At 40.6% G+C, this 16,060-nt stretch overlaps 1 protein-coding gene across 1 annotated transcript in view; it reads right to left on the minus strand.

Annotated features, from left to right (window-relative positions):
* Positions 1–16,060, minus strand: part of rgs12b (regulator of G protein signaling 12b) — a 183,482-nt gene that overhangs the window by 26,124 nt on the left and 141,298 nt on the right. The window contains exons 12-16 of the mRNA XM_063049526.1: positions 13,146–13,219; positions 12,004–12,130; positions 10,268–10,364; positions 8,430–8,497; positions 7,587–7,740 (exon numbers count right to left, since the gene is read on the minus strand). Coding sequence (XP_062905596.1) covers positions 7,587–7,740; positions 8,430–8,497; positions 10,268–10,364; positions 12,004–12,130; positions 13,146–13,219 — 520 coding nt within the window. The remainder of the gene's footprint in view (positions 1–7,586; positions 7,741–8,429; positions 8,498–10,267; positions 10,365–12,003; positions 12,131–13,145; positions 13,220–16,060) is intronic.

The raw sequence follows: 16,060 nt of genomic DNA on the forward strand, positions 1-16,060 counted from the left end.
CAGGCCAATAAAATGTTATTATTTTACCTTTTATGTACAACTTAGGAAAGCCTCTGATCTACTTTTCAGCTATTGAAGGAATATATTTCTGAGGAACATGATAACAGCCTGCCAAAATGAATGAGGGAAAGCACTGTAACCTTGAGAGAGGTCTTTATCTTTAGAATCAGAACATTAGAAATTTACAGCTAGAGAGCTGGAGACAAAGCTATATATCCATACAAACTATAAAATTACTCATCTCCCACCGTGGGTCACCAGCCTTGTAGTTTGCAGCATGTCAAATGCAAAGAGCTTTTGCATCACCACCCCTTCTTCCCATCCTCTGCATGGAAGTATTTCTTTCATTCCTTCTAACAATAAACTTAAATCCAACCTTTCTAATGATCAAGCTCTCTGTTAAGGTAAATAAATTCCTATTGATTCCTTTTACACGCTATCCCTACCTTACAAACACCTGACCTTTGGATACCCTCTATATATGAATGACATCCCATAATGTTCATTCCTATTTTAGTAATTGTTCTTTCTTATCAGTCGTATGTGCTTTGATGAGGAAATTGTTACATATCAAGGGATTTTTGTGGACATAATCAACTTATGAACATCTGTATGAAAGGGAGCCAGCGTGTTGCCTGCGGATTATCTGTGTAAGTCAATTAAACCTCCACTCAACTTTGTGTTCCAAAGAAAATTAACTTGGCTAAGTCAATCTTTTGCCAGAATTAAAATTCCCTATCCTTGAAAACATCTTCATAAATCATCTGTATGTCTTCTCTGGTGGAATCATAGTCTTTGTACACTAGAGTCATAGAAAAGTAGCACAGAAAAGGACCTTCAGCCCAACAAGTCTATACTGGATCATAGAACTGAAAGCAATTTCATTGCTGTGACCTTACTCAAAGATATCCTATCTTTGTGTGATTTTCTCAAACCAACAGGTTGTAGATAGTATCACTACCAAAAGCTAATATATTTTACAATATGTACCATTTAAAATACAGTGACGACATTGATATGGAGACATTTTTTCATTTGTTCAGATCCATTTATCACATGCACATCAAAACACAGTGAAATGTATCAAATCTTAAACACAAGAAATTCTGCAGATGCTAGAAAACCAACACACACAAAATGCTGGAGGAACACAGCAAATCAGGCAGCATCTATGGAATAATATGGAATAAACAGTCGACGCTTCGAGTTGAGACCCTTCTTCAGGACTGGAAAGGAAGGGTGAAGGCAGCAGAATAAAAAGGTGGAGGGCATGGAAGGAGGACAGCTAGAAGGTGATACATGAAGCCAGGGGGGTAGGCTGGAGAGGAAGGAATCTGATAGGAGAGGAGAGTGGACCATGGGAGAAGGGGAAGAAGTAGGGGTATCTGGGGGAGGTGATGGACAGATGAGAGGAGGTAAAAAGCCAGAATTGGGAACAGAAGGAGAGGGAAGGGGGAGGATTTTTTTTAACCAGAAGGAGAAGTCGATGTTCATGCCGTCAGGTTGGAGGCTACCCAAATGGAATATGAGGTGTTGCTCCTCCATTCTGACAGTGGCTTTCCAGGTAAAGCAACACTTCACCTGCGAATCTGTTGGGAGTCATCTATTGTATCTGGTGCTCCCGATGTGGCCCCCTCTACATTTGTGAGACCCTCTGTAAAAATGCCTTAACAGGGATAGAGTTCCTCTTATCCTTACGTCTGGAGCCTCAGCATTCAACAAAACATTCTCCACAACTTCTGCCATTTCCACAGGGATCCTACCACCAAACGCATCTTATCTTCCCCGTCCCCACTGTCCGCTTTCCACAGTGATCACTCCCTCCATGATTTCCTTGTCCATTTGTCTCTCCCAACTAATCTCCCTTCCAGCACTTATCTGGCCAAAGTGCAACACTTGCCTATTCACCTCCTCCCTCATCTCCATTTAGGGCCCCACACATTCCTTCACCTGCGAATCTGTTGGAGCTGTCTATTGTGCCCAGTACTCCCAATGTGGCCTTCTCTACATTGGTGAAACCCACTGTACATTGGGGTACCACTTTGTAGAGTACCTCTGCTCCATCCAGCTAAAAACGAATTTAACAATAGTCAAGTATTTTAATTCCAACTCCCATTCTGACATGTTAAACCATGGCCTCCTCCTGTGCCACGATGAGGCTCTCTCAGGGTGAAGGTACAACTCCTCATATTCCGTCTGGGTAACATTCAACCTGATGGCATGAACATCGATTTCTCCTTCCAGTGAAAATAGAACGTTCCCTGCCCCTTCCCTCCTCTATTCTCCAATCTGGGCTCTTCACCTCTTCTCACTGCCTATTACCTCTCTCTGGAGCCCCTACTACGTCTTTCCTTTCTCCTGACGTTCACTCTCCTCTCCAGCCCTTTAACTTTCCTACCCACCTGGCTTCACCTATCACCTTCCAGCTATCCTCCTCCCCCTCCTCCCCCCTCCCAACCTTTCTATTCTGGCATCTTCCCCCTTCCTCTCCAGTCCTGAAGAAGCATCTTGACCCAAAACGTCAACTATTGATTAATTTCCATAGATGCTGCCTGACCTGCAGAGGTCCTCCAGCATTTTGGAAATGAAGTAAGTTTTTTGTGGTAACAACCAAAACAATTTAATGTTGTATTGGAGGCAGCCGCAAGTGTCGCAATAGATTGCAGCAGTGACCCAGCGTGCCCACAACGTATTTTATATCTATTTTAAAAAGCTTATAGTTGTGCAGGAGATTCATATTCTGCTGAGGGCTAGATCCGTGGCATCGAAGTCTGGCGACCCAGGTCTGTATAAGAAAACCAGGTACGACTTGTGGAAGGCTACTTCAAAAGCAAAGGAACAATTCCAAATGAGGTTAGAGGCAGAATCAGATGTACACCAGCTCTGCCAGTGTTTGCAGGCCATTACTTCCAACCAAAGTGAAACCTAACATCCAGAATGGCTGTGATGGATCACTCCCAGTTGAACTCAACACCTTTGATGCACGCTTTGAAAGACAGAATGAAGCTACAGTTATGAGGATCCTTGCAGCACCCAGTAACCCTGTGATCTCTGTCTTGGAGGCTAACATCAGGTGAACCCTCGCAAGGCGACAGGCTCCAATAAAGAAACACACACAAAATGCTGGAGGAACTCAGCAGGACCTGCTGAAGGGTTTCGTCCCAAAATGTCGTATTTTTTTTCCATAGATGCTGCCTGGCCTGCTGAGTTCCTCCAGCATTTTGTGTGTGTTGCTCGGTGAAATGATCGGACAAAGTCAGCATGGATTTGTGAAAGGAAAATCATGTCTGACGAATCTCATAGAATTTTTTGAGGATGTAACTAGTAGAGTGGATAGGGGAGAACCAGTGGATGTGGTATATTTGGATTTTCAAAAGGCTTTTGACAAGGTCCCACACAGGAGATTAGTGTGCAAACTTAAAGCACATGGTATTGGGGGTAAGGTATTGGTGTGGGTGGAGAATTGGTTAGCAGACAGGAAGCAAAGAGTGGGAATAAACGGGACCTTTTCAGAATGGCAGGCGGTGACTAGTGGGGTACCGCAAGGCTCAGTGCTGGGACCCCAGTTGTTTACAATATATATTAATGACTTGGATGAGGGAATTAAATGCAGCATCTCCAAGTTTGCGGATGACACGAAGCTGGGTGGCAGTGTTAGCAGTGAGGAGGATGCTAAGAGGATGCAGGGTGACTTGGATAGGTTGGGTGAGTGGGCAAACTCATGGCAGATGCAATTTAATGTGGATAAATGTGAAGTTATCCACTTTGGTGGCAAAAATAGGAAAACAGATTATTATCTGAATGGTGGCCGATTAGGAAAAGGGGAGGTGCAACGAGACCTGGGTGTCATTATACACCAGTCATTGAAAGTGGGCATGCAGGTACAGCAGGCGGTGAAAAAGGCGAACGGTATGCTGGCATTTATAGCGAGAGGATTCGAGTACAGGAGCAGGGAGGTACTACTGCAGTTGTACAAGGCCTTGGTGAGACCACACCTGGAGTATTGTGTGCAGTTTTGGTCCCCTAATCTGAGGAAAGACATCCTTGCCATAGAGGGAGTACAAAGAAGGTTCACCAGATTGATTCCTGGGATGGCAGGTCTTTCATATGAAGAAAGACTGGATGAACTGGGCTTGTACTCGTTGGAATTTAGAAGATTGAGGGGGGATCTGATTGAAACGTATAAGATCCTAAAGGGATTGGACAGGCTAGATGCGGGAAGATTGTTCCCGATGTTGGGGAGGTCTAGAACGAGGGGTCACAGTTTGAGGATAGAGGGGAAGCCTTTTAGGACCGAGGTTAGGAAAAACTTCTTCACACAGAGAGTGGTGAATCTGTGGAATTCTCTGCCACAGCAAACTGTTGAGGCCAGTTCATTAGCTATGTTTAAAAGGAAGTTAGATATGGCCCTTGTGGCTACAGGGGTCACGGGGTATGGAGGGAAGGCTGGGTTCTGAGTTGGATGATCAGCCATGATCATAATAAATGGCGGTGCAGGCTCGAAGGGCCGAATGGCCTACTCCTGCACCTATTTTCTATGTTTCTATGAATTTCCAGCAGCTGCAGATTTTCTCTTGTGTGTGGCTCCAATAAAGTACCTGGTAGGGCTCTGAAAACTTGTGCCAACCAAATGGTGGGGGTGTTCAAAGACATTTTCAATCTCTCATTGCTACAGTTGGATGTTCACACCTGCTTCAAAAGGGCAACAAATGCCAATGAAGAGCAGCGTGAGCTGCCTTCCCGACTATCGTCCAGCAGCACTCACGTCTGGGGAAATGAAGTGCTTTGAGAGGTTGGTTATGGCTACCGCCTGTCTCATTGTGGACCTGGACCTACTGCAATTTGCCTATCACCTCAACAGCTCTACAATGGCTGCAATCTCATTGGCTCTTCACGCGGCCTTCGTTCACCTGGACAATACAAATACCTATTGTCAGGGTGCTGTATATTGACTACAGCTCAGCGTTAACACAATCATGCCTACAGTTCTATTGAAAAGCTCCAGAACCTGGGCCTTTGTACCACCCTCTGTAACTGGATCTTCGACTTCCTAACTGGAAGGATCACAATCTACGCAGGTCAAAAATAACCATTCCAGCCCGCTGACAATCAACACTGACGCACCTCAGAGAGTTAGCTCACTGCTCTGCTCTCTCTACACACATGACTGTGTGGCAAGGCACAGCTCAAATGCCATCTATAAATTTGCTGACGATACAACTACTGTTGGCAGAATTTCAGATGGTGACAAGAGGGTGTACAGGAGCAAGGTATATCAGCTGGTTGAGTGGTGTCGCAGCAACAACCTCGCAGTCAACATAGTAAGACCAAAGAGCTATTTGTGGATTTCAGAAAGGGTAAGATGAGGGAACACACACCAGTCCTCATAGAGGGATCAGAAGTGGAAAGGGTGAGCAAGTTCAAGTTCCTGGGTGTCAATATCTCTGAGGATCTATCCTGGACCCAATATATCGATGTAGCTACAAAGAAAGCACGACAGCGTCTATATTTCATTAGGAGTTTGAGGAGATTTAGTATGTCACCAAAAACACTTGCAAATTTCTACAGATGAACCATGGAGAGCACTCTAACTGGCTGCATCACTGTCTGGTATGGGGGAAGGGGTGACTACTGCACAGGATTGAAATAAGCTGTGGAGTGTTGTAAACTGAGTCAGCTCCATCATGGGCACTAGCTGCCATAGTATTCAAGACATCTTAAAGGAGCGATGCCTCCAAAAGGACACATCCCTGTGCTCACTGCTACCATTAGGAAGGAGGTACAGAAGTCTAAAGGCACATACTCAACGATTCAGGAACAGTTTCTTCCCCTCTGCCATCCAATTTCTGAATGGAGATTGAACCCATGAACATTACCTCATTACTTTTTAAATTCTATTTTTTCACTACTTATTTAACTATTTAAGAGATACATACTTACTGTAATTCATTTTTTTCTATCATTATTTATTACATTGTACTCTGCTGCAAAGACAACAAATTTCACAACATATGGCGGTGGTATTAAACCTGAATCTGATTATTATAAGCAACTAGGCGAACATTCAGCTTTACTTCAAATACTGTGGGTGTCCAGTGAAACAAATAGTTGGTTTCCAAAATACATGGTTCAAGGTATGACTTGTTTTGCAACTATGAGAATTGCTTAGTTTGTTCAGGCAATTTAAAACAATCGTAATACTGTGTTAAAACAATGTTCTGATTTTATCATAAAACAGCAGATTACAATTCTGTATATTTTCAAAGAACCTGACTTCCAAGGAAATTAATAGAGTATATCTGATTGGTTGGAGTTAACATTAACACTGATTATGAAATCTATCCATAAAAGGAGTCAGATTTATTACCATCAAGATTTCAGTTAAAGTAAAGAAACCAGTCATGTATCTACATATCACATTTCATGATGCTATCTGATAGGACTCTCTGGCAAATAAAACTACTTTTCAAGTTTAGTCACTTCAGAAACTGGAAAATAAACACATTGAAAATAAATAAATACTTAACATGCTGTTTAAATCTTTAGGTTCTGTTATTCTAAAGTAACAAAACTCACATTTAGAATTGAATCTGAGGAGGACCACCTAACAAAAATAAACAAGCCAATTTATTTGTTTTAAACTAAATAAATAAAGTGGTGTACCACCAAAAGATTTGTTAACTTATCAAAGGCAACTCCAAAATAAGAAGTGAAAGCCGGTGCCAAAAGCTCTTTTTATGACCCTATTTACCCAAGATGCCACTTTCAAGGAATTATGGATCTGCATTGTCAGATTCCTTTGTTCTACAGCACTCCTCAGACCCCTATCATTCACTGTGGGAGTCCTACCCAAAGGGCAACACTTCACACTTGTCTGTGTTAAAGATTCCACCTGCCATTTTTCAGCCCATTTTCTAGCTGGTCCAGATTTTGCTGCAAGCTTTCATTACCTTCCACTCTGTCCACAAGTTATGCATGTACTTTTGCCTACTCGAAGTTAATTCCCGGTGACAAAACATAGAACATTACAGCACAGTTCAGACTTCTCAGCGCCTTTTAAACTACTCAAAAATCAACTGAACCTTTCCCTCCAATATAACCCTCCATTTTTTTATTATCCATGCGTCTACCTAAGAGTTTCTTAAATGCCTGCTCATGTATCTGCTTCGACCACCACCCCTAGCAGGGTGTTCCATGCACCCACCACTCTCTGTGTAAGGAAATTACCTCTGACATCGCCCCCCCCCCCATTCTTTCCTCCAATCACTTTAAAATTATGCCCCCTTGTGTTAGCCATTTCTGCCCTGGGAAAAACGTTTCTAGATCATTGCTTAATTGAACAGCCTGGTAGTAACTTTGAAGGGCAAACTGACATGGGACTGCAGTCCTATATGGGCCAAACCAGGCAGGGTTCCCTTCCTAAAATATACGACTGAAGCTGTTAAGCATTACTGATAATCCAAATAGTTTCAAAGTCACATTTACTGAATACCACTCTTTCCAATTAAAAGAAACTTAAACCTCTGTGACTGTATGGTGGAATTAGGAGTGTGTTCTCTGGATTTTTACTTAATTAAGTAATTTACCTTCCACCTCATCCATATTTAACTTTGGCTGCTGCTTTCTACTTGTCCTTTGAATTAATTCTTCTTTCTTAAAAAGTTGTGCATCTTTGGAAGGTTTTCCATTCTCTCCTTTCACTTTCACCGAAGGAGGTTTTCCCAGAGGTCTTCCGTCATTCTGGTATTGTTAAAATTGATTTGTGTAAATGAGAGATATAATGTATCTGAAAACATCAGCAGCTTTATAAATATAACCTGAAGATGCAATCTAATAAGGGACAATATAAATTAAGAATGGAGTAGAAAGCATAACTGAACCAAAAATATAATTTCAATAAAATAAAAATAAGCATTAACAATACTTATGAAGATTAATGTTAATATGAAAACATCAGCAGAAATTACTGATATCTATCAGGGTGAATGAAACCAAAGCACATAATTTCCTTCATATTCCATCCAGGCCATGTGTCTTGTTGCAGCGCTCATCGGGCAGAAGCCCAAAGTCTTACACTACCGGGTTCAGGAACAGCTACTTCCCTTCGACTATTTGGCTATTAAACCAAATGGTAAAATGCTAATCACTACAGTTTAGCAACACCAAGTACATTTTGACCACTTTGCACTAAAATGGATTTTACTCTTTTTTCATGTTCTGTGTTTTTCATGTAAAAATAGCATTTAATTATGTGATCCTTGTGAATGCTGTTTATATTATGCTATGTGCCTGTGATGCTGCCACAAGTTTTTCATTGCACCTATGCAAACATGAAAATAAACACTACTTTGATATTATTCTTTCCTAAACACTATTTTGTTTGAAAAATCAATAACATATAATTAACTGTATCTAAAAATAAGGTTTACCTTTTCAGCTTGACTTAGTGTGACATTGTTGGAAGAGCTGACTTTTTCTCCTGTGTTCTTCTGTCTGTCTATTTAAATAACAATTTGACTGATTATTTTCTTTTTGATAAATTACAGGGCAAATAATGTTAGCAACATTATTCAAAGTGCAACCAGATCTGTCTGCAGTGTCACAGATTGCATGGCTCCTGCAGGGAATGTAGAGGTTTGGGAGTAAGTGCATGTTCCTGCTAGAAGCATTTGGAGATGAAATTTGGATTGGTGATAAAAGAAAGAATTTACCTGATTTTTTTATACTTACTTCAGGTAGATGATTATATTTGGAGACACAAAGGACTGCAGATGCTGGAATCGAAAGCATAAAGTGCCGAAGACTCTGAGTTCCTCCAGCCTTTTTTTTTGCTTCCAATGATACTTCTTTCATGATGTTCGGTAAGGTTAGGATTTTATTCATTACAGTGCAATAGGGATGATCTCATAGGTTTATGTAAAATCATGAGAGGCATCGATAGAAAGATTGCTATCTATGCCTCTTTTCCCCAGGATTGGAAAATCAAGAACTAGAGGGCATAGTTTCAGGTGAGAGGGAAGAGCTTTAATAGGAACGAGGAACAAATTTTCCATATTTTCCTCAGCATGTTCCACGTACTGTACACGCATAGGATGGTGCAGTATGTCTGTGGAACATGCTGCCAGAGGAAATGGTTGAAGCAGGTACAATAACAACTTATGAAGAACAGTTGGACAGGTTTGGAAAAGGTTTAGAAAGTTGTGGGCCAGATGCTGGCAAATGAGACTAGTTTGGATCGAGTATCAAACACTGAGGAAAGCATAATGTTGATCCTAGGAAAATGCCACATATACACTCAATGGCCACTTTATTAAGTACCTTCTGTTCGTAGTCTTCTGCTGCTATAGCCTATCCACTTCAGTTCAATGTGTTGTGTGTTCAGAGATACTTGTCTGCACACCACTGTTGTTATGCTGCTTATCTGACTTACTGTCACCTTCCTGTCAGCTTGAATTATTCTTGTCTGACCTCTCTCATTCACAAGACATTGTCACCCACAAAACTAACGCACACTGGATTTTCTTTTGTTTTGTTTTTCACACCATTCACTGTAAACTCTAGAGACTGTTGTGCATGAAAATCAAAGGAGATCAGCAATTTCTGAGATACTCAAACCACCCCATCCGGCACCAACAATAATTCCACAATCAAAATCACTTAGATCACATTCCTTCTCCATTCTGATGTTTAGTCCGAGCAACAACTGAACATCTGCATCTTGTTATGCATTGAATTGCTGCCACATGATTGGCTGAATAAACAGGTGTGCAGATGTACCTAGCAAAGTGGCCACTGAGTGTATATGTATGGGTAGAGACCTGAGCAAAGAATGTTTTGCAACAATGGCAGTGGAACCATGGATACAGAGTGAGCCAATTGTGGGAAGGTTAACAGTCTTGTAGCAGCAAAGGGAATAAGCAAAGCAGCCAGTGAGGAAAAGGGTTGACACTTAGCATCAGATCAGATTGACAAAGGATGACCTAAAAAGAACCGGACAGAGGTAGTTGCATTTCCAACATTTTCAGGTTTTAATATGCAAGTATGCTTTTGGTTATTGATAAAAACCGTGCAATTATTTTACTCTATCATTGTTAACTCTTTGCATTTCATTTATCTTCTTGACAAAATTGAGTCAAACGAGCAGCAGGTAAATAAAATTACTTGGCAAAATTATGTAACATGTAATTACTTTAAACTGTAATAGGCATATATTTTAAAGAAATAACTGTTCGACGGGAACAACTTAAGTTTCGTAGACTCTGTATACCTTTCCCCTTAATAGGATCTGCAACATCAAGAACAACACGGCGTCCATCTAGGTTAGATATAGGAACTCCAAGATCTAGCACTTCAGATTCTCCGTTCTACAGAATGAAAACATAGCACAGTGCATGTCTCTCAGTAAAATCTATGAACAAAAGAAGAAAGTTCCTCAGGAATATAGAACACAAGATGGCAATCTAAGCCCATGTGCTCAGATAGCTATTATGTACTTTTTCCTGCTTGTCTGTTTTGCTATATTCTGGTTAAACTACAGATCTTACATATGTAACTAATAATTTTAAACATGCTGAAAAGACTTGGATCCAGTTACCACTGGAGACTGAAATTGCCCAGATGTGGGGGTAAAGGTCATTATAAATTGTTGTAAAGGAAGCTAGCTTGGAAATGCTGTTCGGACAAGGTGCCTCTTCCTTCGGAAACATGAACTAGCGAAGTGAAGTAACAGCAAATAAATCAAGGCAAGTTGAATGGTGAAACAAACTGTGATTGAAATTGCATCACTCCAATGGGGAAACTTTCACATGATTTATTACATTTACAGGAACAGGACACAAAGAAATGAGTTTAAACCCATTACTAAGCAGATTGCCTATAACATTGCACATGGCGAGTTATTTATAACTTAACATGCTGCCACTTAAGACAGCATTGTAATGGTGTAAGTGGGTGGTTATATGGCTTATTGCTCTTGGGCAGCTTAACTAAAAATGCTCTAGTTAAATAATTTTGAGGGAGTTATCTTTTTGAGAATTGATTTAATTAAAGTATTATTTTTGCATTGTCATATTGAACATTTCCTGATAAATGAATCTGAAATATCCACGTCTATCACAAATTTTGAACATCCGGCTACATTCAATTCATCATAAGGGCCAGGTCAGCAGTTTTAGTTGAAGAACTAAATAAATGTAAAAAAAATCTTAAGTGACTATTTCCTCCTGATCATGCATTGAGCTTTCAACATGCCTTCTAGGTAGAATATGTGATCCAAGACAGATGCATATACAAATGTCTGAAATTTATTACTATTTAGTAGTGTTGAATTAACTCGGGCACCTGCTGCCTATATTTTTACAGCTGAACCATTAACTTACACCTTTTGCCTCCACAGATGCTGACTACCCTTCTGAATTCTTCTACCATTCTGTTATTTGAAATTTTATGAATTACGGTCATTGTTCCCAAAGTATTCCCCACTGATAATTCTATCACCTGGTGAATCTCATGTCATTTGAGTACAGGAATTGGGATATCATGTTACAAATGTACAAAACACAGGACAGTCTACAATTGGACACAAAACTGAACACAATATTCCAAATGAGAACTCATCAACGTCTTGTACAACTACGACATGACATCCTGACAGATGAAAGCCATATTATATTAAACAAATATAATTTACAAAGTATTTTGCCCTCAGAGAAACAATGGGATGCAATTACAGATTTTTTTTCTTATGGAGTCAAGGAGAACTGAAACAAACCCTAGGGCTCACCACGTTCATATTGCCCTTTGTATCTTCTACGCCACCTTCCTCCAACCCACACCTATACATCCTTTCCACCATTCTCGGTCAGGACCTTTGAAGCCTACTGCTACACTTACCCCAGGTCACAGATGTCTGTCTCTACTGACATAAGAGTGCTTAACTTCTGGGTGTGCTGCTTGTTAAAGAACTGGAGGAAAGGGGTTTCTTTATTATGTTTATATACTCACAATTCTGGCCACTAATTCACCAAGATTCAAGCCATACTTGGCCACCACAGGTCGGAGTACTTCCGTCACCGGTTTGGTAGGTTTGGCCTTTAAACCAACTGATCTATTTATAGGAACAAGGTCGAGTCTGAAAATAAAAGAAAGGGTATTGTCATATTTTAACCATCTGCTTTCAACCTCTCTGCTTTTAAGTATGCAACTTCTAAGGATTTTCAAAATTAGTAACTTTTGTTTTTCTTTACCATAGTTATTTCATAACCTCTTTCAATTTTGTTCTAGTATTGATTGTGCACGTAAAGAGGTGTTATTTTCCCATTTAACCTTTACCAATGCAATCCATTGCTACAGTGGAACAAACCAGTGTTTGGGGAACCTGGTGTGATCTCCTGCTGCTGTAGCCCATCCACTTCAAGGTTCGACCTGTTGTGCATTCAGAGATGCTCTTCTTCACACCACTGTTGTATTGCACGGTTATTTGAGGTATTTCAGTTACTGTCGCCTTCCTGTCAGCTTAAACCACCCTGGCCATTTTCTTCTGACCTCTCTCATTAACAAGGCATTTTTACCCACAGAGCTGTCACTCACGTTTTTTCACACCATTCTCTGTAAACTCTTGAAACAGTTGTGCGTGAAAATCCCAAGAGATTAAACCAACACAGCTGTCACCAACAATCATTCCACAGTCAAAGTCGCTTGGATCACATTTCTTCCCCATTCTGATGTTTGCTCTAAACAACCACTGAACCTCGTGACCATGTCTGCATGCTTTTATACACTGAGTTGTGCCACACAATTGGCCGAATAGATATTTACATTAACAAGCAGGTGTACGGATGTATCTAATAAAGTAGCCACTAAGTATATATGTGACTACAAATGTAACACAGACATCCTTCAAGCAAAAAGTCTAACAGTAAATCAATTTAATACTTTAATGTTTTATTCAAAATGTATTCAATTCTGTTTTGTTGATTCAATCTTTAAAATGTAGATCATATAAAAATTTGAAAGCTGGGCTTTATTGATTTTTGACTGGCATTGGTATTATGGCAACCAAATTAAGATGCTTTAATGGTGTTACCACACAAATCAACGATGATATTATGGAATAGTTCTACAAGAACCGCAATACATTTACTTACCGAAATAGCGTTCGTTTCTCTATTCGAACCTCCCTTGATATTAATGTGCAGCAGTCTTGATCAAGTACAAGAGGCTTAAAGAAAAAAAATTCAAAGCCGGCAGAATTAAACTTAGTCAAAATATTCACTTGATCAAGTCCAGGACTTGAAGCCAGAAATGAAAGAGTTAAGGTATAAGGAGCTTTTTTGTTAGCACTGGGCCTCTACTCACTAGAGTCTAGAAGAATAAGGAGACTCTTGATAAATATTGAAAGGCCTAGATAGAGTGGACATGGAGAGGATGTTTCCTGTGGGGAATTGTAGGACCAGAGGGCACAGTGTTAGAATACAATGATGAGGAGGAATTTCTTTAGCCAGAGCGTAGTGAATCATTGGAATTCATTGCCACAGACACCTGTGGAGGCCATGTGATTGGGTATATTTAAAGCAGTGGCTGAAAGGCTCTTGATTAGTCAGAGTGTCAAAGGCTATAGGGAGAAGTTCAGGAAAATAGGGTTAAGAAGGATTATAAATCAACCATGATGGAATGGCGGAGCAGACTCGATGGGCCAAATGAACTGATCTTATGATCTAAGTCTCCTTTGCAGTAAAAGTTCTATTGAGTAGGAAATACAAGTGCCAAAGAATTGTTTCAGAGAAGTCAGTGGCAAATGTCTTGTGAGAAGATGGCATTCAGAAAATAAGACCATATAAGACACCTCGTCCCTCAACACTAGCTCCATAGCAAAGAAAGCCCAGCAGCGTCTCTACTTTCTGAGAAGAATGAGAAAAGTCCATCTCCCACCCCCCCCCATCCTCACCACATTCTACAGAGGTTGTATTGAGAGCATCCTGAGCAGCTGCATCACTGCCTGGTTCGGAAATCTCAGATTGCAAGACCCTGCAGCAGATAGTGAGGTCAGCTGAGAAGATCATCGGGGTCTCTCTTCCCGCCATTACAGACATTTACACCACACACTGCATCCGTAAAGCAAACAGCATTATGAAGGACCCCACGCACCCCTCATACAAACTCTTCTCCCTCCTGCCATCTGGCAAAAGGCACCGAAGCATTCGGGCTCTCACGACCAGACTATGTAACAGTTTCTTCCCCCAAGCCATCAGACTTATCAATACCCAGAGCCTGAACTGACACCAACCTACTGCCCTCTACTGTGCCTATAGTCTTGTTTATTATTTATTGTAATGCCTGCACTGTTTTGCGCACTTTATGCAGTCCTGGGTAGGTCTGTAGTCTAGTGTAGTTTTTGTGTTGTTTTACGTAGTTCAGTGTAGTTTTTGTATTGTTTCATGTAGCACCATGGTCCTGAAAAACGTCTTGTTTTTACTGTGTACTATACCAGCAGTTATGGTCGAAATGACAATAAGAAGTGACTTGACTTGATATAAATATAAGGCTGATTTGACCATTCACATCTATAATGTTTTTCAAGCCAAAATACATTACTTAGTAACGCACACAAATTGCTAAAGGAACTCAGCAGGTCAGGCAGCATGTTTGGTGGGGATTGAGCAGTTGATATTTCAGACCAAGACATTAGTGGAGTTTCCCATTCAATTTCACCAATCCACTAAACTATCCAACATCTTCTTGAAGCCTACTACTATCCTCCTTACTGCTTACCACACTTCCAAACTTCGTGTCATTTGGTGATCTTACCTACCATGCTCATCTGAACTAACATTTGGAAAGGTCTCTGGAATGACCCCTGGAAATCACCATTAACCACATCCTCCAATCTGAAAAGTAACAATTCAATACAGATACTAAAGAGAAAATACCAGAATTTCTCAGCAGGCCTGACAGCATCTATGGAGAGAGAGACAGAGTAATGTTTCAAGTCAATGACCTTTCATACGTCATCAACCTGAAACTTTAATTATGTTTCTATCTCTACAAATATTGCCTATCGGACTACTTGCAACATTTTCTGTTTGATTTCAGTTTCCCAACACCTGTAGTAATTTACCTCTGGATAACTGTTTATCACAACCCTCTGCTTTCTGCCTCAAAGCCAACATTATTGATATTGTTAGTTACCTGATTTTCCAAGTATTTCAATTTTGCTAAGCAGAACCTTATTTAACACGTTTTGTAAATCTGTACATTTGACTTTAAGCCACATTTCCTTCACCTCCCTGTTAACTCATCAAAAAAATTAATCAGGTTAGCTAACCTAATTTTCCTTTAGCAAATCTCGTACAGTATCTATTACTTTTTTTTTTCTATTCCTAAAAGCTTCACCACCACCAAGGCAAGACTTACCAGCTGGATTGTCCATATATCCCTTTTTGAACAAGGGCTTTGCATTTACCATTCCCTGGTCCTCCAGCAGATGCTCTGTAACTCAGCCTGGAATTCTTTTTCTGCTTCTCTTGTTCAATTTTGCATTTTTCTACACACCTTTCCTGCCATTTAATACTCCTTCTTTGTGTCTGCCTTCCTGCTTTTCCAATATTCATTTTCATTACTATCCCTACAACTCCTGAACTCTATCTGCTTTCTTTACATTGTTGTCATGTGCGAACTCAACTTCTCTAAAGCTCTGCTTGGTAGTCTCCTAGTTAGTTACTGCCTATTACGCCACTGGCATTTAGGGCAGCAATGAAGATCCTCCATTTCTGTCTGTCCTTAGTCATTTTCTCTATTCTGCCCTAGGTGTGGTTCTGGGTCCTCATTTCTGTCTCTACAGCATGGCACCAAGTTGCCTTTGGTCTCCCACATTTCCTGCATCCTTCAGGGGCCTAATGAAGTGTTGTCTAGATGATGAAGTTGGCCTCTCTTCTTATCACAGGCCCAATCCATCTCCAACCTTTCCTCATGATGATTGTGGCCATGTCCTCTTGGTGACACTGAAGGAGTAGGCAGTGGTTGGAGATCTTTCTTGGCCAGAAAATACAGAGGATCTTCTGGA

This window comes from Mobula hypostoma, chromosome 5, assembly GCF_963921235.1.
Source record: "Mobula hypostoma chromosome 5, sMobHyp1.1, whole genome shotgun sequence".
In the NCBI taxonomy this organism is placed as follows: Eukaryota; Metazoa; Chordata; class Chondrichthyes; order Myliobatiformes; family Myliobatidae; genus Mobula; species Mobula hypostoma.